Consider the following 25,439-nt stretch of genomic DNA (forward strand, 5'->3'; position numbering starts at 1 on the left):
GGCAGCTGCATAGCTCCTGATGAGCAAGAAAAACCACTTGAGAAAGGTAAATGCCAATCTGTCATTGGCTATTTGAGCTTTGGCACAAGCCTTTGGTCAGCCTGCTGGGTACATGGGTATGCTGTGCAACCATTTGAACTCAGGCATGCTGTCAGAGGCGCTTCAGAACATGTACTGTTGACTCTGCAACTAGATGATTTAGGAAAGTAAGCATCCCTCACGTGATACAAGGACACCTGCTTGAAGAAGGACATGCTGCCACAGATCTGCCAAGAAAGCCAAATTCAGATGACACTTGCTCATTTCTCTTCCACCAAAAGTGAGGGGATCAGTTTATCCATTTCCCCCTTTCAAATGCATCAAGTTTTAACAGCTCTCCTCCTTCTGGAGGCATTTTTCTATATATATAAACCAAATGTTCCTACAGTTAAAATACAGAAATAATATGTTGCCACAGGCTTGTAACGTTGTTTTTTAAACTTAACCAGTTCAAGTCCAGTGCAAACACAGAACCACGGTTCTTCACAAAAACAGATTCCTGACACTACCATTTTCTTATCCTCATCTCAGCATTTCATCTGAGGTACCGCACATTCAAGCACTAGCTAGGAAAAAAATAACCATTACAGGACACAAGAGAGCAATTTTACTAAGCTCTCATTATAGGAAAAACAACATTTGTAGTAGTAAGAGCTCACAAACATACTAAAGCCATACCTTCAAACCTAATAACAACAGAATACAATATGTTCTTCTTAAATATTAAAGCCAGCACTTTGCTTTCATTAAAGGCAGAGTAAAACACAGCAAGACAGCCACAAATCTAATAATAATGGAAATTCAAAAAATTACGCATCAGACTGAGAAATACCACCCTGGTCCTCATTTTAATTCACTCCTTGTTTGTTTAATGCAGGGGAAAAAAGAAAAAAATTTAAGAGAGGGAAAAAAAAAAAAAAGAAAGAAAAAAGAGTAGCAATTTGCCAGCTCACCTGGACACATTTTCTGGAATGTACTCTAGAACTGGATACCCATCACTTCTTCTGGATGCCAACTCCGAATGCGACTTCCAGGTCTCCACGAGTGTGCTGACAGCAGGGAAGGAGCTCAAGTGCTGAAATGTCTGCTCTCGAGCAACCGGCCGCGACAAGGATATCGTGCCCTGGGCACCGATCCTGTAGTGAAATGACTGTCCACTTGAATTTACACCCACAATGGCAGAGGATGGTATACTGTTCTCTTGGTAATAGCTGCCATCATCAGGCTCCTGCTTAATCCCCACACGTAGGCCTGGATTTGGAAAACTGCTGCCTTCACAATTTCCATCAAATGAAGAAACAGGTGGTCCTAAAATCCCAGAAAGAGAGTAATAGTCTTTGTCATCCATAAAAGAAAAATACGAGCCATCTGTAAATGGGAAAGGATTTACTGTTTGATTCCCTTTAAAGGAGGCACCAGAACAAGGATGTTTGGCCGACTCTTGCTTCACTGGTACTGAAAAGGGGGAATCGGAGTTTATTTTGCTGCTGCTGTCGCCGATGCAGGCGCTGCCAAAGGACCCGTCTGGCTCAGGCTTTATGAACTGAACAAGGTTCATCTGGCTGTTGTTGGAGATGGCATTCTCCATTTCCTCCATCTTAGGAAACGTGAGTTCTTGAGCACCCTTGTCTTTTGTTTCTGGACTAGGAACGGTGTCTTGGCTTCTGCTAGGCCCCACTGGCGTGCCGGAAGGCGGGAACCCTACGGAGCTGTTTACGGGGCTACAGATGGATGATCCCACAGTGCTAACCGCCGGACTAGAACGCGTGGACCTATTATTGGCATTGGAAGGGCTGGCAATGGAGCTCCTGGAGTTCAGGTTTGCAGGACTGGACACAGAAGATCGCATAGTGATATTGTTGGGACTCGAGACAGGAGATTTCACGCTGCAGTGGCTGGGAGGACTGGAGATCGGCGACTTCATGCTACTGATAGGGCTGGAAAGCGGAGAGCCGACGCTGCTAACGTGCGCGGGGCTGTGCAACATGGAGCCCCGGCTCTCAACATTGGGCGAGCGCGACAGAGGGGTGCCCTGCCCCATGGGGCTGTGCATGGCAAAGTTCCCAAAGCTAGCGGTAGTTGAGGACATGGAGTTCACTCCCGCAGGACTACATACTGAAGAGGCCATGGTCTGAGGGCTGCAGCCTGAGGGGCTTTTCTCTTGACACATAATAGGGCTTTTGACAATCGTGTGCATGGCACCGCCGTTCACAGCGCTCCCAGAGTCCGACATCAAAGACCTCAAGGGCCTGCTGGCGCTGTGGAGGGGAGAGGAGCAATGGCCGTTCTCCTTGTAGAGCTTCACCAGCTGCTCCACATTCTGGTAGATCTTTCCTGGGCTCCCCTGGTTCTGCTGATCGTAGTGGTAATCGGCGTCTCGTATCGAATCCATATATAAACCCATGGATTCAGCCACCGTTGCCGACAGCTCCTTGGACTCTGTTTCGGTTTTGATGTCAGAACGCAGGAGACCAGGCTGGCTGCTGTCTTGCTGCAGGCAGGAGAGTAGCTCAGGTTTTTCTTTGCCGTTTCCTTGAGTGCTGCTGTTTGCGAAAGTTCCGGCGGCGCAGCTGACGTTTACAATCTCCATGTAGTTACTGTCATCAGTCTGCTCTCCAGCACCTATGGAAGAATACTCCACAGACTGAGAAACTTGACCCCACCGTCTCTCCATATCTAAGCCTTCTGGGTAGCTGTGGTATCCTTTTGTCTCCATAACTAGCAAAGACATATATAAAAAAGTAAAATTAATGACAGGACAGTGTGACTTCCTAAGGAAATTTCCTAATTTCCTAAGGAAACAAGGCGTATCCGCTTTCTCTGTCTATCCTCCTCTCTCTCTCTGCCTGCCAATCCCATTTCCCTGCCCCATCCATCATCTCTCACCCATTTGTCCAATTTCAATCAAACCGAGGGAAAAGTCTCATGGATATGACAGCCCTATGGGTTCAGGGAGAAAACAGATCAGCAGCTTGGAAACAGCCAAATTATTGCTCCCAGCCCTACCCCAAAAGGAACGGCTTGGCAATGTCAGCACAACCACCCACCCTTGCTGGCCACAGCCCCATGGTCAGTGCCAGCTGTACCAGGGGCTGTCCCTCACTTAAAAAAGGGAACAGGGAGTAAGGAAGGAGGGGATCCAGAGAAGTCCTGAAAGGACATGTTGGTGGTAGGCAGGACGAAAACCCTGTGAAAACTCCTCATTACAGCTCTGCTCCTCCAAGGACCTTCCACTGCCATGTTACAAGGACAACAAAGCACAGGAGACTGCTGTTTTAAGGGGATTTCTCTTCATCATCCTCACCATTCAGCGTAACACAGAATACTTTAGAAGGAGCCAGTGGCTCTGAGGGGCTGGGAGCTGACTTGCCCCTTCCCAGCTACACAAACTTCTGGTACAACCTCCCAAGAAGACATGAAGGTGTGGGGAGAGAAGTAGGACAGCAGATCAGTAGGAAACACTTCTGCCACAGAGGAAGGGGTTCAGACTAGGTAGGAATGCATGGCTATTAAACGGATCCATAACTCTGCCAATTCTGCAAACTTCCATGGCAGCCAGCAAGAGGAATATATAAAGAAAAGTAAACCTTGTTCTAAAATGGACCCTAAAAAAAACCCTCCCATTTCACATGGCACTTTCTCGAGGTAAGGAGCAAAATGCATGACACAGTCTCTAATAATCTCAAAACCACATATAAGTAACAACAATTTCTTTTTTTTTAAGGATTTGGCTCATAGTATCATTAGAACTGCAGAAACTCAAGTGCCAACAGTTACAATATCAATATTATGCAAATATTTTTTTCCTTTCAGAATGTATTAATTTTCCAATATTTATTTTAGTGTTTAACCCCTTTACTTAACACTATTTAACTAAGCTATTTTGAGCAAAATAATAAAAACAAAACAAAAAACCTTAAACTGAATGACTTGAATACTTCTTTGCCCTTACTTAATTGGAACTATAGCCCAACGCTTACGTTTCCCTCAAGCACAAATTTTATTAGAACCTAGAATTATGTGTCTCACATAATCATGTATATTAAATCACATTCCTACAGTCTAAAATTTTCAGACAGAAGTGCCTAATTCCACATAAACTCACTCCCAGATAATCACCTACCCCTGATTTAAGTGCTGAGCTAGCCTAAATCCTAGAGAAATCAATTGCAGCTGTGAGTGACCCGCATTTCTGAAAACCAGGAAACTTAGTTAAGGCTTAAAATTAGGATGGAAGTTAAAATTAACTCTCAGAAACACCAGCAGAACCAACAGCAGAAATCTCTGTTACAGGCCTAACATTACACTAGTGTTTGAGCTTTGCAGCAACTTCTCCCACAGCAGTAAAATTCAAACTTCGTATATAATCAATAGCCGAGCATACTCTGAAACTTCAGCGAATAAAAATCTGAGTCACACAAAGGGAAAAAAAGGTAGAAAATGCCCTGATCCTGCACTTGCAAAGGCTGGTAAATATATCCAAGAGGATAAAAAAGCAGCAGAGATTGTTTGTGGCCTAATACAAGTTCAGTTTAAAATGAGAGCCATAAACTAGGGAGAATGCTGCAGCCAACGGATTTTCTGGGAGTGATGGTTTCAGTCACCTCCAAGTGCCTCCTCGGTGGATACCAGAACCAAATTAATAATCTCAGGGGTTACTGGTACCATTAGGGTTTGGTTTTGTTCTTTTAGGCAGAACTTATTACAACTTGACTAGCACATCTATCCACGGAATCCACTTCACCTCCAGCACACACATGCCTTTTTACTAACTTTCACTAAACAAATCTGACTGGGGGCTAAAACATCCACGGACACCCACAACTAAAGCTCAGCAGTGTTACATACTGGAACCAAGATCATCTCTGTCTGACACTTTACAAAGCAAAAGACACTGTGTGCACAGCAGACTCCCTCTCCGAAGAACTACCACTGCGAGTTGTGTATTTCACCCCAAACATATCAACAAACACAGCCCTCCGCAGCACAAATCTCCGATCAATTAGGCATGAAACTAGTCTCGCAGCAACAGCCAAATAAAAAAAATCAAATGGTACCTGGTATCCCTGCAACCAAAAGGTCACCTAGATACGGGGAAATCTGAAGTAAGCCCAGTTTCACCAAAAAAAAAAAAAAAAAAAACCCTCGTGGCTCAAGAGGCCACCCACTTCTTAATTCTCGGTGTATGTAAACCAAATTTCCTTGAAGTTTCACTGTCTGCCAGCCACCCCGCTGACACGAGACTACCCACGGGACTCGAGTTTCGTGGCTGGGCTGGGGTTTTCCCCGCTTTCTCCAGGGTACTGTGGCGGCGCGGGCAGCCCCGCCACCGGCGCTGCCCCGGCACGGCAGCCCACGGACCCGAGCGGAGCCGGGCGCGGGTTCCCCCCGTCCCCGCGCGTTAACATCCACACCGGCAAAGCGCACGCTGATTTCCCTATTTACCCTACGCTGCGAGGAGCATCCCCGCAGCTCCTAGGGAGCAGCCACCGCTTTGCACCCCTGTCCCCCACGCCCCCCGCCAGCCTGCTTTCCCGCAGGTGCAGTCCGGGTTGTCACGCGTGGGGGAGCCCAGCAGTGCCCGGAAGCTCGCTCGCTCCCTCCCTTCCCTCCCTCCCTCCCAGGAGCCCGCGAGGGAGGGGGGATCCACAGCCCCAACCCGCTGTCGGCCGAGCCCGCCCCGCCGGCCCCCCTGCTGCCGCCCGCCCCTCGAGCGATGCAGAAAAGCGCTTCTTCCCGTGCAAACGCCGCTCCCCACCCCTGACGGCGGGCAGGGTCCGGGCCCCGCTGCCGAACCCGCCGGCTCCCGCCACACCGCGCCAGCAGCACCTCCCGCCGCGGTGCGGGGAGCGGAGCGGTGCCCCCGGCCCCGGTACCTGTTGCGGCGGGGCGCGTCCCCGAGCCCCCGCGGCGCGGAGCGGAGCGCAGGGCGGCGCGGAGCGGCAAGGCGCCCCCGCCCCTCCCCCGCCTGCCCGCCCGCCCGAGGCGCGCCGCGCCGCCCGGTGACACGGAGCGGCACCCGGGAGGGGACGGGAAAAGGTGCCAAGTCCTTTAAAAACATGTCACATGCCCACATAAAGTTCAAGTTTACGTCCCGCCCGCCGCCCGCCGCGATTGGCGGGCGCCCCTCGGCCCCGCCCGCCCCCCGCCGCGATTGGGGGGCGCGCCTCGGAGCGCGGCGCGGCCGGGGCCAGGCGGGCGCGCCATTGGCTGCGCCGCGCCGTCAGTCACCCGCCGGGCGACATGACTGATACAAAGTTGCTGCGACACAGCCTGGGAAACGCATCTCCTTAAAGCCGCAGGGACCGCGCGGCCCCCGCGCTCCGCCCGCCCGCCCGCGGGGTCCCCGCGCAGCGCCCCGGGCCCCCCCGNGGCGGCCCCGGGAGCCCGCGCACAGGTGAGGTGCGCGGGGCGCGGCCGCCCCCGCCCGGTGCCCGCGCCGCGCCGGCGGCAGGGCCGGGCATCGCCTCCCCTCCGGCCCGGGGTTTCCGCCTGTCAGCGGCGCATGAATGCGCACCGTGCCGATGCAGCCACGGTGATTTAACCAGGGAAAATTTTTTAAATAAATATAATTAGGTGGAGGGAAAAAAGAAAGAAGAAAAATGTACGGGGGTAAAAAAATAAGGAGCGGAGGAAAAATAAATATAATTAGGTGGAGGGAAAGAAGAAAAATGTACGGGGGTAAAAAAATAAGGAGCGGAGGAGCGACGGCGGCGGGGCGCAGGAGGGTTCAAGGACTCGTCCTCCGCTCCCCGCCGGGCTGGCTCCGCTCCGCGGCAGCCGCGCATCCCGCCGGGCGCCCCGCCCGCTGCCTCCCGCCAGCCAGAGGAGCCGCCGGAACGACCCCTGGCCCCGGGGCTGTTGCCACCTCCTATTCCCCAGTGTCACCCTGGGTACCTGCGTCTCGGCTGCAGGAATACCCTTTTCCCAAGAAAAAAGCCGCCGAGCAAACTTTCAGGCGATGCGCTCCCAACTCCCTCGCTAAATACCGCCCCCAGCCCCCGGTCAGCGGCCCCTGAGAGCCCCGCTCCCGGCCCCCAGGTGCGCCCCACGGCCCGGCGGGGACAGCTCCGCGGCACCGCAGGGTGACAGCGATGCCCCCGGGAGTGGGGCGGGGGACTGAGCCCGCCGGGCAGCGGCAGCGCCGGGCACCGCGCACCTTCTCCCGCAATCGCCTGTGCGCGCCCGCAGGGACCCCGCGTGTGCTGCTGCGGGTTTGTATTCCAGAGTCACGGAGAAAGCGCCAACATCCCTAGGATTTGGGGTGTCACGTGTCCCTCTCGTTTTCCTATTCTGCCAAATATCGACCCACACTCACGGGCCGAGGCGGCGGCTCCCAGCGCCCGCGGCGCGACCCGCGGAGGAGCAGCCGCCACCACCGCCGCGCTTCCCCGCGGGCGCTGGCGAGCAATGGACGTGTCCTTCCCGCGAAGTTTTCACGGACAGGGACGGGACTAGCCGTGACCTGGATACGCCGGCCGGTGTGTCGGACACCCGCCCCGCTGCCCCCCGCGCCGCTGCTCGCCCCGCGCAAGACTCCGCGCTGCACTCACTCACCTCCCCTAGGACATGGTGGCACGGCGCGGGGAGGAGGCGCGGCCCCCGGCTACTGGCAGCGAACCATCCGGGAGCCCGCACCGCCACCCAGGATAGAGAAAAAAAAAAAAAAAGTACGCGGAGGAAGCACCGGGAGCGCGGCCGGGCGGCAGGCGGGAGCTGCGGCGGCAGGCGGCGGGGTGCCCGCAGCTCGGCTCGGCTCGGCTCGGCGGACAGCTCCCACCATGGACGCCTAGGTGGGTGGGTGTTCCCGCGGGTCACACCCTCGCCCGCCGGCGGAGGGGAACGGGGGGTGGATCCAGCACCGGTGGAAAAATCAAAAAACAAACCCGAAAAAAAAAAATCAAACTTATGTCATTCCAGGTAAAACTCCCATCTGCGCCACCAAGGAAGAGGAGGGAGGAGAGTGGCGAGGGTGTAAACTTTTTCCTCCCCCCCGCCCCCTCCGGTGCCGCCCGGCCCCTCGCAGCGCCCGGCGGCCGCGGCGCCCCCGCCGCCCCCTCCCGCGCCGCCCGCCCCGGCGGCTCCCGGCGGCTCCCGGCGCCGCGGGGTTTCTCACGCACGGAGCCCGCCGCCGCCGCGGTTCCTGGTTCGCGGAGCCGCCGGAGGAAGGGAAGGAGGGCGGGCGGCGGGGGAGGAGGAGTGTCTCCCCGTGCCCTTCCCCAGGCGGAGCGTCTCTCCCGGCCCTGGCGGCGGCGGCGGCGGCGGCGGAACACTTCTCCCCTCCCCGCTCCGACCGCCCCGCTCGGCCCCCGGGCGGGCTGCGGGGAGCGGAGCGCCCCTCGACGGGGTTGCGGGAGGAGGCTGCGCCCCCCCACCCCGCCGGGCCTGAGCCTTCCATCCCCCCGTCCTCTCCGCTGCCAGGCGGGGGGAGCCGGTCCCCGCTGCCCCCCAGCGTGCCCTTGTGTCCTGGGATACGGGCAAGGAGCGGGAGCATCCGCGCCGCACTCGCGGGGCTGCGGTGGGGCAAACCCGCTCCGATTCCACACATTTACAGAAAAATCGGTGCTAACAGCGATGCTGGTTTTAAAATAATATTTCACTTGTGGCTACGGTGTTTTAGAACAGATTATGTTTGAGTTCATGGTATTAAATGTCTCTTCATTTAAACATCCTAAGGAAAAAAATTAGGCATTGGAGGAAGGAAAGTCTTGGCCCTATTTTAGTAGCCTCGATGCAAGTCTTTAAACGTGGAAAAGGGCTGCTCGCCGGGAATTTTACCTGTGCCGAAGTCTGTAGGATCGGGGCCTTGGAAAAGGCAATATTTTATCAGCTGTTGTTTGCATCCGTCAAAGTTTGTGGGTAACTTGATAAATGTTAAACAGGGAAGCAGAAAGTGCTGGTGAGGCCAGACTTGGAGATAACAGCACATTCAATAGCTTAATTTCACAATTAGTTTACTGTATTATTGGAAGCAAATCATATTTCACTGTGCCTACACTAGTCCTCTATTTTTAGCCATAATCTAGCTAAAAAGGAGGAACCAACTGAGATGTATTATAACATCGAATGTGAACAATTCTGTTCTCTCTCTTTTTACTCATGTTGTGTCATACATCTGGTTTGGAATACAGCTCATTTATTAATTGAACAGAACTACCGTGGATGGGCTGGAGGCTGCAATTCCAAGGCAGAGGAAAGTTCCACGCAACTTTGCAAGGAGCACGGCAAGTCACAGCCATGCAGAAAGCATTCAAGCACACTGTCTGCTCTCCCAATAACTGGCATAGCCAGAAGAACTATCTTTTATTAATTTAGAACTACAGTGTGTTTGGTGCGTTTGGCTTTTTGGTTGCTTTTTTTTTTTTTTTTTTTTTTTACACTTTTCTTGAGGTTTTTTTTCAGGGCAAAGTTGTAGATGAAAAAGGCATTTGAAATGATTGGACGTAGCCTCAGTCTTTGTGTTGCATCATCTTTCACTGTATTTTTAAGAGCAAAATGGAGATAGACAATAAAACTGAGGGAAATATACCAATCTACTGCTTTAGTACCAAACATTTGATCCCTTCCCTTTCCCCTGTGATACAGACAGAGATGGCTGCTAGAAGAATAAAGCACCTTTCACGGTATGTGCAAGATGCTCACAGTTTTTCCACAAATTCAGTAAAAACCTCATTTGTTTTCTGTTTGTGGTTCACAGGAGCACTTAGCTTTTTAGTGGTTGACACTATATCTATTTTTAGCAGCATTTTAACAGCTGTCACTAACAAATACGATCCCATCTTGAATGAGAAGGGGAGTTTATCTGTTTTATTTTAAAAAATCAGACTACATAGTTGTCAGATTATAAAATGCAATTTGGATCTTTATCTGTGAAGAGAAAAGGCTATATTTTCTCATTATGCCAATTCCATGGGGGAAAGAAAAGGGGGATGTGTAGCAGGCTTGATAAAGTAACGACAGGACTTTGCAAGGTTTGGAAATAATTTTATTCAAAGGCATACAAATGTATATATAGCACATTTCAGATTTGGTTAAAAGTGGTCCTGTTTTGCTGCCTTCTGCAGCTGTGTTGCGATGGGGGAAGCCGCAAAGAGTCGAGTCATAGTTTTCCAAGTAGGTCAAGAGGAGCAGCACGGACACCTTCAATGAGCAAGTCTCTTCCCTCATATTAGATTTTCTATGAGGTTAACTCATGTCACACACATGACACTGAAAGCAGCAGACAGACAAGTGTTAGGGCACTCTTGCAGCAGATGTCATCTCTGTTCCTAAAGATAGGGGCAAATTTGCTATGGATAATGCATTACAAAACAAGATAACTGTGGAACTCGGCAAGTGTCAAATTGTACCTCCTCCAGTGCTTGGAAAAGTGAGTGAATTGGTATTAGGGGCTGCAGGAGCAGCGATGTAGTGTAAAAGCAGCCTACTGTACTGTCTTACTTAGAGGTCATGTGCCCTATTTTGAGAACTGAACCAAAGCGGATGAAGTTTTGAGTCGGTTCCAACTAAGGCAGCTGGGCATTTCCCACTTCTCTGCAGCTCCAGCCCAGGAATGCAGGCAATCACATGGTCACACATATTATTCCTTTACCCAACATTACTCACCGTAGATTTAATTTTTGTGCCATTTGGCTCATGTGGGTTTGATTACTTGAGATTTGCAGCTGGTCAAAAGTAGTTGCATTTTGGAAAGACACTGGAAAAACATTGGGGATGACAGGTGATAGTTTACTTTCCCAACAGCCGTGAGTCTTCCAAGAGAGGAGTCCGCAGTCTTCTCTGACTTGCCAGTTAATTGTGTTAAAGCTAGTTTCCAAAGCCATGCTGAAAGTCTTTAGAATTCTTTACAAGACTAAATGTAAGTAAACATGTTTTCTGTATGGTATGTTTATGTTCTCCAAGATATCAATATTTTATCTATTTAGTCTAATTTTGAACAATTTTGTTTTCTAATTATAGAGCAATACTTTAGTGAGCAACAAAACATGTTCCCTTTTAACCTGTATTCTTTTCTATCTTTTTTTTTCCTTTTTTTTTTTTTTTAATGCTCTTTAATGGGCCTGTTGTAACTGTGGCTGAACCACATCTAAGTATAGCACAAGTGCATTTCTAATGCACATTGGCATTAGCAACCACTTGCTTGTGCAAAGGGCCAAGACGTGCATTTAAAAACATCTATTTACAATACATTTCAAATCACAGTTTTTATTGACTATTAGCACCAATAGTTTCATCTGCTTCAAAATAAAAACATCCCACAGGGAGTTGCTTGCTGTGGATAATAGGTCTTGTAGACAGTGGCAGGATAAACAAAGCATAAAGAATAACACATAGGCAGTACTTTATGTTTTCTGGAGCTTTAATATTGCCGCATATGTTTACATTGTTTATAGTTAGCTTCTCTCTTGCACTATTTCTTGTAAGAATATGTGATTTGTAAAAAAAATTGTCATTGCCACAGAAATCAGCCTTATCTTGATATTAATGAAGTCCCAAGCAATAAAAGGTAGTGGCAGCTAATTGTATCTTAATATTTATCTACTACCTACTGGCATTTTTACAGTATCAAATGGTAACTCATGCCGTAATCTGATAAAAATTTTGTAGTAACCATAATAGCACTGCACCTGTGCCAAAAACCCAGACACAGTCTTTAACAGCAGTTATAAGAGCAAATAGCACCCTCCAGCACTTAATAAACATATCAAATGCAAATTGGAGGAAATTATTTAATCAGTCTATAGGCTAGTTAATTTTGATGATTATTCACAGTTCTAGTAGCAATACTTAAAGTGTGGAATAAGTTAGTACCAAAATTGTCATGACACCAAGGTCATAAGCAGAACTTGAAACTTGCTGCATAGAGGAAATTATCTTCCTGGTTGAATGAAGGTGCAGCTTTAAAGCTCCTACAGCAAATGGAGAATTCTTATGTAATTTTCCAGACTCTTCTATAATCCTGAAATTGCCTGCTCTCAGATATTATGCAATGTTAGATTGTTTGATATTAACCTGCATGACCTCAAATTCATATTGAGAATTGAAAAACCTTTGTTGTCTAAATTTTTAAAAATCTGTTTTTCCTGGAGAAGAGAGGTTTTGGCTGGACTCTCCCCGAAGCGTACAGTGAAGAAGAGACTGAGAAGAGCAATGCTGTGAAGCTAAGAGAATGAGGAAGAAACACATGAAAGACAGAAAAGGGGGGGGAAAATCTATTTATTTTGGTGGAAGGTGTACATCTTTCCTAAATGATTGTATTTTGTTGATTTTTGTATATTGAACTCTTGCTTCTTTTGTAAGATATGATCCAGCTCCAGGAGCTCATTCAGTGTGTCCCCTGGGCCCACACTGGGCAGTTGATCTTGCATGACATGGAGATTTGGTCCTTGCCAGGACCAAATGTTGATTTAACAGGTTTGGTTAAAAAAGGAACCACAAGTCAGTGTTCTGAGAATGTGTCCTGGCTTTGGAGATCAAGGTCACACCAGAATTTGCCTGCCCTAGACTAAATATCTGGTAATGAAAAGTCATACATTCCAGCATTTTCCCACTGAACTCACCAGGACTTGGCTCACAAGCCAGGAGAGACAGAAATTTTCTCACATTGGATTGGTTTGTCCCTGGTAACTCACAGGTGAGAGTAGTATTCTCATCAACCCTGCTGCCTGGCTGTGGTTCATTCTCTTCCGCTTTAAACCCACTCAGCTTGGTTTCCACAAAGGGTGCTCTCTCTATCAGTGCTTGTGCAATCCTGGCACCTGCAGCATCCAAGTACCACACAGACCCATTTCTTCTGAGTTCTAGAAAGAAGAGCAGCATTATCAGCATTTTATAGGCAGGGAGTGGAGGAACAAAGAGATTGCGGGGTTTATCTCAGGCCACTAAGAAGGTTACAAAGTACAAAGATTGTTACTTCCCAAATCACAGATCACTGCCTTCCCTTGCAGGACCAGGGTTCCTTTTCAGCCAGGGCCTTCCCGGGAATGCTGCCTGAGCGTCCAGTGACATAGAATTAAAACACTTTTGGTGGTTGTCTGGGAAGGAAAACACTCTGTGCTCTGTTTGAATGGATTCATTATTGGAATGAAGTTTAGAAACCCCATATTGTTATGACTTTTACTGTATGGATTAGCAGCAGCCACTGAAGATTGACATTACCTTCCCTGCCTGCTCAAACCTGGTCAGAAGAGACACATTCCATGAATGTGCAAGAATTTCTGGCACGAGTTCCTGTACATGCATATTTGCATTTTGGCTTCTGTGCATGTTGTTCATGCCCTCAACACTTTGAACTCTGCTTTTCATGAGTAATTCTGACCCAAAAAAATCATTCCTTCATATATATGTATAAAGTAAACACATAAGAGGCTAAATGAAGATAATTTCAAAATTTTTTTTGTCATTTTTTCATTTTGTATTCCATTCTCAGCCTTGGCGAGACACTCATGGAGTACCCCCTCAAGATTTTCAAAGGAAGATCAGCCAGGACTCAAAGGAAATCTTTGACTCTTTAAGAGTCAAAGTTGTTCCAGGGCAGGACTTATAGAGGGTTTAGCAAACAAGAATTTCTCTTGGCATGGTTCATTTATGTCCTCTATGCATGACTTAAAATTGAAAACATGAGCCTATCAGAAATCTTTTGTGTTCAACAGCTGCATGGAAGACATGGCTACTTCCAAATGTAAGGGCAGGTACTGATCCTTTTAATCTGGTTGCTTTAGTCCAGCTCTAGGCAGAAGACACTTGTCACTGTGGTGCTAGTCCTGCAGGACTTTTCAAGTTCTAACCATTACTCTTTTCTGTAAGAAGAATGAAAAGAACAACTGAAAGGAAACACAGGACAGTTAAGGAACTGGAGGTGCTGGGCTGTATTTGCATTATTTATACTACTTTAATATAACCACAACAATAGTGATTGTAACATGATTTACACTATCAGAAGAGAAAGAATTAGACCTTCTTTTAGTGGGAATCATTAAAAAAATGGATACATGAAGTAGGCAGTACACTCTGCCTGCACATTTTTATTTCAGAGCTTGTACTGAGGGGTGTCTAAGCAAGTGCTTCCTTGTAAATCCATTGCAGAGAGCAAATGAATCCCTGGGACTGTCGCTCCTTGTTGATCATCAGTGGGCGTAGATGCAGTAGATGTAAAGGTCTATGACTCACTGAGCTAGCTAAGGTGAAACCAGATGAGAGGAGATAATTGCACCATTATAAAAAGAATTATCATAGTTTGATTACAGAAAAAAAAATCTTCTAATGGTGCTGTAACTCTTGGGAACTAAAACATGAGATGGGACTGAAAGTGAGGAGTTCATGTCAAGGAATAGCAAAATGTCCTTTTTAATTGATCCATTTTAATCAGACATGCCAAAAAGATGATTTCAAGGATTGAAGGTATAATTGGTCAAAACAGCCTAAGGTACTTCCCCATGCCAGTTCTGATTACAATAAAAAAGAAGACTAATCAAAGAGACAAATTGGCAAGGGCAAGAAATGTATGAATCCAGAGATTACTGGAATACTTCATAAAAGTGATGATGCAACCTCCTGCCTTATGCATGAAAATAGCTACCAAGTTAAAAAATTACCCATCTAGTGTGATGATCCATAAATTGAAGAGTGAAAGGGAAGGCTTGCAGGTAATCCAGACTGATATGAGAAATTCTAATACTTGCAGCGGTATGAAGAATGCATTTCCTTTTGACAGGCAGTGAAGATTTGGTGTCACAAAGTCCAGAAAGCATGTATATAAAATGCAGAAAGTATTTGGGCAATTAAGAACAAAAAGGAAATGTGGTGTAAATTAATGGGCATCCTTATAGAGTACATAAAACACTTGTCAGGATGGTTTTCATACGAGTAACGACATTATAAGCTGACTACGATTTAAGCTGCACAAGCAGAATGAAGAAGACAAACATTTGAAGCACACTAACAAAAGCCTGTCATTTTCTCTTTCCATCTGTGTCTGCGTGGAGGTTTTAGTAGTGGTGTATACTAAGGTGAGTAGCAATACTTGGGGAAGTACCAAGATTTTAAGCATCCCTTTGATAATTTCCTTCTAGCTCGGTCTGAGTCCGCAGCTTCATAGGTGCAAATTGCCAGGAAGAAGCTGGAAGCAGTTTTTCAGTATCACTTTAGGGGTTATAATGGAGGGGAAACAGTCACAACTCTTGTCCCAAAAGTTTATTTCCGTTGAGGTGATTCAGAATTGGCAAAGACGTATCAGTTCTCAGGTAAATTTATATGGCTCACATGAAGTGATAAAGGTTCCTTCACAGCCAACATTTGATTTGAGGCTCTCCAACACTATGTCCCAGTGGCCTTCGTAAAGAATAAGACATGGCACTCCAGTGTTATGAATCAGTAGGGAGAGCAGTTCAAAGAAACCTCAGTTGGAGGTGACAGATAAGAGAGTCCATCAAATTCAGTCCATCCTCCTTTGCCTCTGCTTCCCAGCTCCCTGCACCTCTGTAAGAGCTGAAGGGAAGAGGGAGACTCAGACTTGCATGTAACAAATCTTATCCAAAGCACATCTGTAAATGACAGCCTCTGCCTTCAAGTGTGTTCAATGCTTACTCCTTGTTCACTGCAGCATTAGCTATATAATGATGTTTCTTCAGGGCTTGGTAGAACGTAATATTAAATGATCCCAGATATTGAAGTGCACCCTCACTATTTTTATTTGTTGGATTTAAAGTTAATAATATTCTGGCATAGCCCTGGTTCAGGCAAATGGATATTTTGTTGGTTTTTTTTTTAATGAGTTTTCCATAAGAAAAAAAACAGGAGATTTTTCCCATGCAGCTAATGCTCACAGATGGACATGAGCACTGCTCAAAATGCTGTTCACCACAGGAAAGCATTGATAAGGCATTGACAGAGGCAATCAAATGCATCACAGAAGTTTCTGTCAGGCAACAACACATTCTCACAGAGCAAGGAAGTTTGTGCATTGATCCCATTAGGGGCTTTCTGCTTTCAGGGCAGTGCGACATCTGGAAACAAGAGGCTGCACCTTATTAGGATGATGAAAAAACAAAGGGGCATTTTGAGATTGTGAGAAGTCTGATGGGGTTTAACCCAAGTTACCGTGGGTTAAGAGCTTCTCTGGCATAGCATGAAGTGGTTTCACTCAGCTCTTAGGTTGCCGGTGGCTCTGGGTGTTTTGTCGCAGGCTGGCAGGATTTCCTGAACGGTGCAGGGGATTTCTGCTTAGGTGAATGTTTGGCTGATGATGTGTTTGCTACTTCTTTGGGAATGTCCCCTCATGTGAGTGTCTCAGGCCAAGAGGCTGCAAATCTTAACCTAGCTCAGTAGGTTTTCTTTGTGGTTTTCTGCCTTGTCTTTAATAATACAGTCAAGTGAAACAACCATGCACAAATATGTTTATAAATACATATGTATACTTTATGCACATCTGGACTGTAGCCACTCTAAAAGCAAGTAAAACAAGTTAGAGTACATACATTACAGAAATGCATATCAGTTTATTTTACAGGCTGTGTTAACTCCTGAGGAACCACACATTGGTCCCTCTCCTGGTTTCTGGAGGAAACTTGTCTCTACATCCTCTTTTTCATGCAACATGCGTATGCAAAGTTTGCTGTCTTTGTTGTAAGGATATTCTGTTAGGACCAAGAAGAGGGAAAAAAAGTTGCAAAGTCTGCTCTCATTTGCAAGGTAGGCAGAGAAATGGTTTTAAGCCAACAATTAACACAGATGCGATAGCTGACCCGAGGCTGGGTAATGAGCATTGTTTCTGAAATAAAGCCTGAAGTTCCCCAGTAGAAGTCAAAGAACTACACAGAAATCTCCTGGGTTTTCCCACAGGTCTAAGTACTGAAGCTGAAATAGGTGATAAATAATGACTTGTTAAGAGCTTCAGATTGCAAGATAGAGAAACCTCGCGAAATCCAAACCCCGAGATCCTATGGATGTACAGGGACAGAAGGACATAGGCTCTAATTTTTCCATCAGTTATATGTCTGATCAGTAAGTAAAAAACTATATATAAACAGCTAAGCAGAACATACACTGTAGACTTGTCTAGGTGCTTACTTTACTGAAATCATTATATGGATATGTAGTGCCCTGCAGACATGAAACAAAATATGTGGAGATAAGTGTGGAGACAGAAAACCCAACCCAGAGTATGTGTTTTAAACAAATTTTTTTTGCTTTGGGTTCCATATTTTAACAAGTATGGTAGTGTTTTGACATGTCATAGCATAGATTAGTAATAGAAAAAATAGTTATTTTGTAAATTATTAGTATTTTGCTTTTCTGCTGCTGATTTTAGCCTTTATTTTTTTTTGCACGTCATTCTGTGTTTGGTAAAAGTTTAGTATAACTGTATAAATACAATGATAAATACTAATTTTTAATACTTTGAACAATATATTTTGTCAAGGTTCCCTCTTTAGAAGAAAGATTTGTTTCTTTGAGAGGCAGTTTCAATAGCATGTGGCAGATTATTTTAATAAAACAAAGTGAGATCAATATCATGGAAGCAAGATTAAATATCTTTAAGATGCTCACATCACAACCCTTTGTATGTGGCTTCATATTTTGAAGTGGAGAGATAAATAAAAGAGAATCACAGAATATGATTCCCCTATTCACTTGTATTCAGGAAGGTAAAGATTGCTTGAAATATGTCTGATGAAGCTGGGTTTTTCATAAAATAAAGTAGAAGAGATTATTCAGTGAGCCCAAGAAAGCAGTCTTCCAGAAGGAGAAAACCAAGAGGCTGCAGGTGAGGTAAACATATTCTATTTCTTGGCGATTAAAGTGAGGTTTCTGACATTTGAGAGACTCTATTAAAAAAATGCACTGTGCTCACTATCATCTGTGGACAGTATTGATTGCTGAGCTGTTTACTTGTACAAGGAATTCTTTCTGGTCAAGTGATGCAGTTTTAGGAAAGGAATGACCTCTGCAGGACTGGCGGGGGGTACAATTATAAATCATACCAAATGCGATTGAAACTCTCCCACTGGCAAGAGAGAAAATCAAATTAAAGCAAATATTGTATAAAAGGAGTTTCAGTGGATGCCTTGGAGAGCTCTGACTTTCATGTAAATGTTCATTTAGACTGAAGTTTACTGCCTCCTCAGAATAATGGTGAAGAAAAGAAAAGCATATTTAATTGGAAAGGAAGGGAATGCCAAGGAAACAGATGAATTGCAACTCCCTTTCTAGATTTTTTCCTGCAGATCTAGCGGCTATGATAGCTCAGTGTCTTAAATTGTTCAAAGGAAAACAGTAATTGAACTTCAATCCATATAATTCTGGAAATGTTGCTTTTCTTTCTTTTTTCTTTATTTTTTTTATTTTTAATTTTTTCACATCTTCTAGATTATTGTAGCTTTAACTAATTTTCCTGTCAGGTCCTTTTGCATGTCCTTGTGGGAATTGCCTAGTGATTGACAGCTTTGATCTGGAAATTGTTGCAGCTAAACTGCTACGATTCATATGGAGAGAACTGCCAAATAATTTGACAGATAGGTGCCAAGAAATGACGTATGAGGATCTGTCAGACAAAGTTTTTTACAGGAACCATCCTTTGAGTTTTGCTTCTGGTGGACTACAAAGAGCTGGCAGCACCCTGTTCTGCAGAGGCAAAGTGCTGGGATGGGCTATGGCTGCTGTAAGTCCCTATAAAATCATCATCAGAAATCAGGAACTAAGGATTTTTCAGTGATGGCACCATCTCACAGGCTAACACTTTTGTGCCTGAAAGAGTGGGAAATTGATGTAAAATATTTGCTGAAATGAAATGTCTGATAAGAAACCTTATTAGGAGTGGATAGGGTTGTTTTATCTAAGCACTGCCCAAATCTAAGAAAAATCAAACATACTGTATTTCTGATTTGCACAAAAAAAAAAAGCCTAAAAGTTATAGAGATTTACCCTAACTGTAAGAATCAACACAAGTATAAATGTCATGGTAGGCTATCAGGCAACTGAGCCAACACATGTTCAAACCTCACTGAGTAAACATATTTTATTTGCATTCAAGCTAATGCCTTGAAACTGGAGGTAACCTTGTAGTGCTGAACTCAGGGCATCTCTAACAAATTGAGATGTCAACAGTGTAGCCTGAACTATTCCGTTCCTAGGGGCAAGGCCATTTCCCTAATCTAACAAATTGAGATGTCAACAGTGTAGCCTGAACTATTCCGTTCCTAAACCTTTTGCCTTTTGTTGCATTTGTCTGTGCACATGGAGGTTTAACGCAGCAGGGTATTGAAAATCTCATCAAGTTCAACAGAGCAAACCTGTAAAAGGGCTTTTCATCATTAAACATTTCCATACTCTGTAATGTACAAGGTAATGTGATCGTACTTTGAGGAGGATTTAAGCAGGAGAAAGTGTCCCCGTGCCTGAAGCTGGCAGTGTGCTAATTTAAGATGCACAGAAGAAAATTTAAGGGAGGAGGTTTTAGGAGGAAGGGAAGGACAAAGGCCATCCCCGACAGAAAGATGTGACGCTCCATCTGCTGAGCCCAATCACCACAGAGCAAGAGTGCATAAACAGGAAGAGGCAGGAAAGAAGAAGTCACTTAATTGTGGGCTAGGGAACAAAAAATCTCCCAGGAGGTTTATTCTGGATGGATTATGGGAGCAGGGAAGATGTCACTGAGAGCTCTCTGGGTTGTCCCTGTCCTGGAGTAAGTTAGAGGCACCAATGAGATTGAAGGGTAAGATGATGTAGCAGCAAGGGAAACTAAGCATATTCATCAATATTTTAATAATATTTCCTACAGTGTTATCCTCTCATAACTTTTTCAATTATCCTCCCATATCCTCCCAAATTTCTTCTTCTAAGCCAACCCACAATAGATTTTTCTAGGGTGCCCAGCTGAAGGTGGAGGCGTGCTAGAAAGTCTGGAGCACAAGGAGCCTCAGCTGAGCTGTGGGGTCTGGTTCTTGTTTAGCTCTGCCAAAGAGTCCTATTAGGACATTGCGTAGTTGCTTAAACCAAATTTTTCACAGGTTATCCTTAATTTAGTCTTTTACAGATACTTGGCCATGAATTCTGGTTTTCAGACATATGAGCAGCTACATCTGTAATGAACTCTGAATGCCTGAAACATTATGTAGTGGTAAATGCTCTGAGAAAAACAAATAATGACTCAGAACAGACACCAAGAATAGTAGAAACTTTGGAACTATTCCCCAAGTTTTAGATTTTTTTTTTCAAAATGTTGTTAATAGTATCACCTCAGTTTCCAGCATGCTGTGAAAATTAAATCATTGATGTTTGGAAAGCACTCAGGAGTGGTAGTGGTGAGTGCCATTAGCAAATTGCTCTGCCTGCTTTGTCTTTTGCACCTCATTCCTGCCTTCATGCTCCCTCTCTTGGTGTTGGCTCCTTGCACTCTGCCCACTTGGCTGGTCCAAGGCTTGGAACCAAGGTACTTGGTAGCAGGGACTGGTGGCAGGTCGGCTCCTGTCTTGCTTGTGCCCAAATCCCACCCTGACACACAGCTGGCTTCTGCTCTCCTGAAAAGCAGAGCGGCTCAGACGTGCTCCATGGGGCTGGCATCCTCACAGGCAGTGTCGGTTCAAGGCTATAGCAAGTCCACACTGAGTGGATTCCATCACAATTTTTATAAAGGTCATCCTTTTGACCGAATGTGGGTGGACATGCACAGAAACTGCACAGAGAAGCTGTTCTTTGAGAGAGCTTCTCGTCCTTGCTCTGAAGTTATGGGAGGATACTGGGTTTTTCAGCAGGAATCTTGTTCCTGAGTCTGCTGCTTAGAAACAGCTCAGCTAATTCAGCTGAAGTTTGTATTTTAAAGTGAAAGCAAAGAGAAGAATTGACTCACTGTGGAGATGTTTTGTAGTGTTTGGAAATGTCACACACAATTGGAAGTGGGCTCTTCAAAGAGGTTGGCAGCCCTATTAATATGTAAAACTACTGCTGTGCTGATATTAGCAGTGCAGGTAGGAGTGACACATCTAAATGCACCCAAACTGGGTTCTTCTGGATATAAGGTGAACAGAGAGAAGCATTTTACCTCTGGGAGATTTGGAGAGCAGGGGAACTAAGCAAAACTTGCTTGCTTGAGATCCTGAGGTGCCTGAAAAACCTTAAGGTTAGTCCTTGAGAAGGAGATCAGTTCCCAAAGTCCCTTCCAACCAAAATTTTTCCATCATATTTTCACCATCTAAACTTCTGAGTGTTTCATATTACAGTTGTCAGGATGGTTATATTTCCCCGTAATGGACCACTGCTGTCTATTTAGAATATTGCTTTTGAAGACCAGCTATGGCACACATTTTTGATTGATTGATCTTGGATAAGAGGGTTGAGAAACTTAAGGTAAGTTTCTTAAAGTGTACTACATGTAAGAGGGGTTATTTGTGGGCTATCTTTGCCACAAAATTGTTTAACCATGCCGTGCATTCTTCCCATGATTTAAGCTCTTCTCTATGGAGTTTGGATACCATCAGGATTCCAGCAATAAGAGCAATCACAATAGTAATAGCCTGCCATTTCTAAGAACTACAGAGTAAGCCCTAATAAATAACAGGCTGGGTCTCAAAGCAATAAACACATCATGGTATGAAAATCATCTCTTTTTTCATAGATATAAAAGTTAAGTGTGATTTAACATTTCATACCTTCATTGTATCACTACCATCCTCCCAGCAATGATCCATGATAAACTGTTACACTATTTCAAACTGTGTATAATATATAGTATTCAGGAAGCAACGTATTTGAGAACAGTCAAGCTGAAAATCTGTTCACAACAAGATTTTTCAAGTATCTGTATTCCTTGTGTGTGTATATAGATATATTTATATATGTGTATATGTGTGTGTATATTGATTTTTGTTTCAAATTTAGAACCACTTAGGTTCTAAAGAAGTCAAGTACCAGTGTGCCCTCAGCTCTGGTGGCAAAACACTGAGAAAATGGAGGTTACAGGTGTGTTGTGAGTCCTGCATACGAAGTATGTGGTAAAAGTAAGGGAATGCAGACTGTGAGGGCCTGCTGCAAATCTCTGAATACACCCTGAAAAACTAAAGCACGCCAGAAATGTCTGGTTGCTTGTACAGCTGGTTGCACAACCTTGGCTCCCCTTTGGTCTAGCAGAGCTGTTGACCTGGACAATCTCATTTAGTCTGAGCGGAGAAGTTACAAAACAGGACTTTTTAAGTAAAAGCCTAAGAATAGGGAGAGATTGTCTTAGTGTGCTTCTTCATAATTTTATAAATCTGTGTCTGTGCTGTAAAAAAATCCTGCAAAATATTATGCAGAGTAATCTTTTGGGAATGTATGGTGGTCTGAGCAAAGGGGCTTGTCCCTCAGATCATCCCAAGAACCTGAACCCCAAACCAGCCTTTCTGATTTGCCTGGTGACAAGCACATTCCCTTTCTTCCCCTTTCCTTCTACACTCTTGGGGCCGGGGGAATATGGTGCCAAAGACTTTGTACCACAGAATTAGCACCTCCAGAGCAGAATCAGTGACAACAAAAATGTACATGTTATTTCCTAACTACCTTCCCAGTCAAGCTGTAATGAGGCTTCTCAGTGAGCAACAATTAGGTCTGATTGTGTTGGGAATCAGAGCAGATAAGTTATTAGCAAAACAGTTATACTAGGAGAATCAAATGATCTTTTTTTAATCACAATAGTCTGTTTTCCCAAGCAGGATTTTTTTTTCTGTCTCTTCATAGGCACTGGATAAAGAAGCAACATGGTTTCCTGTGTGCTCATAAAGATATACTATGGGGTAATAAACCTGAATAATATTCATTTCCATTTGTTATAATGATTGTAATAAATCTACAAGGCACAGATGAAAGCAGTTGTACTAGCCTTACATCTCACAGAAGATAAAAAAGCTTCTCAAAAGGACAGAATGGAGTGTTTATTATGCCTTCTTAATTTTAAGTACATTTAAAAGAATTGCCATTTCCTTCTGTTGCCTCATTTACAAGCACCAAGTTAGGTAGTAATTATAAGATAATTCAGTAACACTCTAAAATAATGATTCAGCTAATTAATGCTGAATTACAGAGGCAGTCCTACACAGATACTTATAACACCCCCATTAACACTGACAGAGTTCATCATGATTATTCCAGCAAGCACTGAAGGAACTGAATGTGATTAGACCCTATCTTGAAAGAAGGTTTTTTTTTTTTCTTTTTAATAAAACTGTGGCCTTTTATAGAGTTCTCTCTGGCACAGGTGTCTTAGAGAGGAAATGTGGCAGAGGAACCTTCCTGCTATATGCATCAGTCACCTTCTGCAATGTTCATGGTATCTGTAGAGCCTAAACTGAAATACCAGTGGAACCATGGCCACAAAAGGGTGTAGCCTTTTGGCCACAAGCTGTGGACAAGAGTCATTTTGTTATCTGTGGTATCTTTGAATTTGGCTGAGGTTGGTGGAGGACAGAAGACAGGAAGGACTTCTGACCAAGGTCAGGTTTTGTTGTTTCTCACTCATGGTCAGCCTCAAAATCACAGGGCTCAGCATCCTTCTTTTTTATTTCTCACATTTTCTCTGGAGAGTCAGTTTTCTGGATCACTGTCTTATGTTTGCTGGAGCTTTGTGTTTGGTAAATGCTGTCACATTTGTATATGCTGCATTTGTGCTTCTCTGTGGGAAATGGAAAGGAGGCTATATGAAGGCTCTTAAAAGAGACCCCGTTTTTTTTTTGTTTTTGTTTTTTTAATGGGCAAGAATGTTATATATTAAAAAAAGTAGGTTTAGTAATTTTATTTGCATGGAGAGAAGTGCAGTTCAGGGTAACACAAGATACAAATGTATCAAGACAGCATGTTCAGACGTCATAGCATCATGAAAGACTCGGCTGGAAGAGATGTTAAAGACCATCTCATTTCAATGCCCCTGCCATGGGTAGGGATACTTTCCACTAGCCCAGCTTCTTCAAAGTCCCATCCAGCCTGGCCTGGAACACTTCCAGGGCAGTCCCAAGCAAATTTTGTTGCTTTTACTCCCTGCAAGTTGATGTTGACTTTTTGAATGAAGTATAATTCTTGATGGCAGAGAGGACTCTGGAAATGACAGGAACCTACCCTTTTGTGCCAGCTGCCTGGACATCAACTCCCCTGTGTGCTCTCTTTCACAGGCAATATTTACAAGACTTTTATAAAGTCACAGCGCTATTCTGCCATACGGATCCGCACCCCCAAATGTTCAATGTGGGCTCGCGAAGAAAGAAGCTAGAAATTGTACCTAAATATACTGCTGGGAAATTGAATAGAAACTCTTCCAATTACAGGGTCTTGGTGAATACTTTTTGCCCCAAACTTGTGATTTTTTTTGTTTCTAAGTGGGAGTTGTGCAGAGGCTAATGTGTGAAAATTCCCACAGCGGGGCCCACGGGGCTTCCGCTCCTGCCAGCGGAGAGCAGGCTCTCAGCGGAGGCAGGCCGGGAGAAGCACAGCGTGAGGTGGCAGCAGAGCTGCTTCAGCCTCCCGGTTCTGGCTGCAAGATGGGAATAGTCTGGCGATGGTCCTTGCTTCCCCGCGGGGGGCAATGGGTGATGGATCCGCATGCTGGCACCGCGTCCACAGCCCAGCGATCTCCAGCTGTCCGAGATGGCAGCCGGCTGTGCTAGAGCCAGTTCAGAGCTGGGCTTTATGGTTTCTTTGGGTTACCAAAACCCCGTTCATGCTGGTCAGAGGATCTTAAAAAATGCAATGCTATGGATACAGAGGCAAATTCAGGCTTGGCAGAAGAGTGTTGCTTTCACTTATGTAAGTGCTGAATCTGCCTCCCGTTGTTTTAGTGGCCGGTTACTTTCCCTCTCTTCAATGTGAAAGTGTTGCTGTCCCAGGCAGATAGAGGTATTGCTAAAGAACATTCATCCAGCCTTTTGGAATCAGTAAAAGCTGGAATGGGTTCAGGTGGAAAATTACAGGATCAAAATCAGGATCAAGGATCAGGGTACCAAACTCAAGGGACTGAGGCTCTGCTTGTGACTGTGCTGCAATCTGTGAGGCAATAACCTAATTTTCCCACTTTCTCTCTTGTTCATCTGCCAAAAGGGATGATAATATTTTGTTTATCTATTTTACTTATTAGAGTAGAATATACACTAAAATGTAAGTAACAATAACAGAAAATTAAGCAAATGGGCCTGGGAATTTAGACATTATAAAGATGAGTAGAAAGAATCAAATCCAATATCTTGAGAAAGGGAATTGAAATTCCAAATGCAGTTTGGAAAAACTGCAGTGAAAATCCTTGCTTAGACACATAGCTGAGGGCAGGTTTTGGGTAGCACTTTCATTTTCTTTGCCTATAAAAGCGGGGGAGATTGGGGAAGAGCTGACTCCTGTCCAAGAGCTAGAGGTACAGAGTTTTTGTTTTCTGTTGGTGGCAGATGTTTTGC

The 25,439-nt window shown here is 45.0% G+C and overlaps 1 protein-coding gene and 1 long non-coding RNA gene across 6 annotated transcripts in view; one reads left to right on the forward strand and one right to left on the reverse strand.

Annotated features, from left to right (window-relative positions):
- NR3C2 (nuclear receptor subfamily 3 group C member 2) overlaps positions 1–7,785 on the reverse strand; it is a 190,781-nt gene extending 182,996 nt beyond the window's left edge. Inside the window, exons 1-2 of one of the 5 annotated variants that reach the window (XM_041412013.1) lie at positions 7,597–7,785; positions 993–2,661 (exon numbers count right to left, since the gene is read on the reverse strand). In XM_041412013.1, coding sequence (XP_041267947.1) covers positions 993–2,629 — 1,637 coding nt within the window. In that variant the 5' untranslated portion in view covers positions 2,630–2,661; positions 7,597–7,785. Of the gene's footprint in view, positions 1–992; positions 2,771–5,915; positions 5,958–7,596 lie in introns of those variants that run through there. The other 4 variants (XM_041412011.1, XM_041412012.1, XM_041412014.1 and 1 more) reach the window with 4 other exon arrangements.
- Positions 7,710–25,439, forward strand: part of LOC121339856 — a 32,955-nt gene continuing 15,225 nt past the window's right edge. The window contains exon 1 of the long non-coding RNA XR_005953222.1: positions 7,710–7,832. This is a non-coding gene — a long non-coding RNA (uncharacterized LOC121339856). The remainder of the gene's footprint in view (positions 7,833–25,439) is intronic.

The sequence above is a fragment of the Onychostruthus taczanowskii genome, unplaced genomic scaffold (assembly GCF_017590055.1).
Source record: "Onychostruthus taczanowskii isolate IOZ18803 unplaced genomic scaffold, ASM1759005v1 scaffold38, whole genome shotgun sequence".
NCBI classification, from domain to species: domain Eukaryota; kingdom Metazoa; phylum Chordata; class Aves; order Passeriformes; family Passeridae; genus Onychostruthus; species Onychostruthus taczanowskii.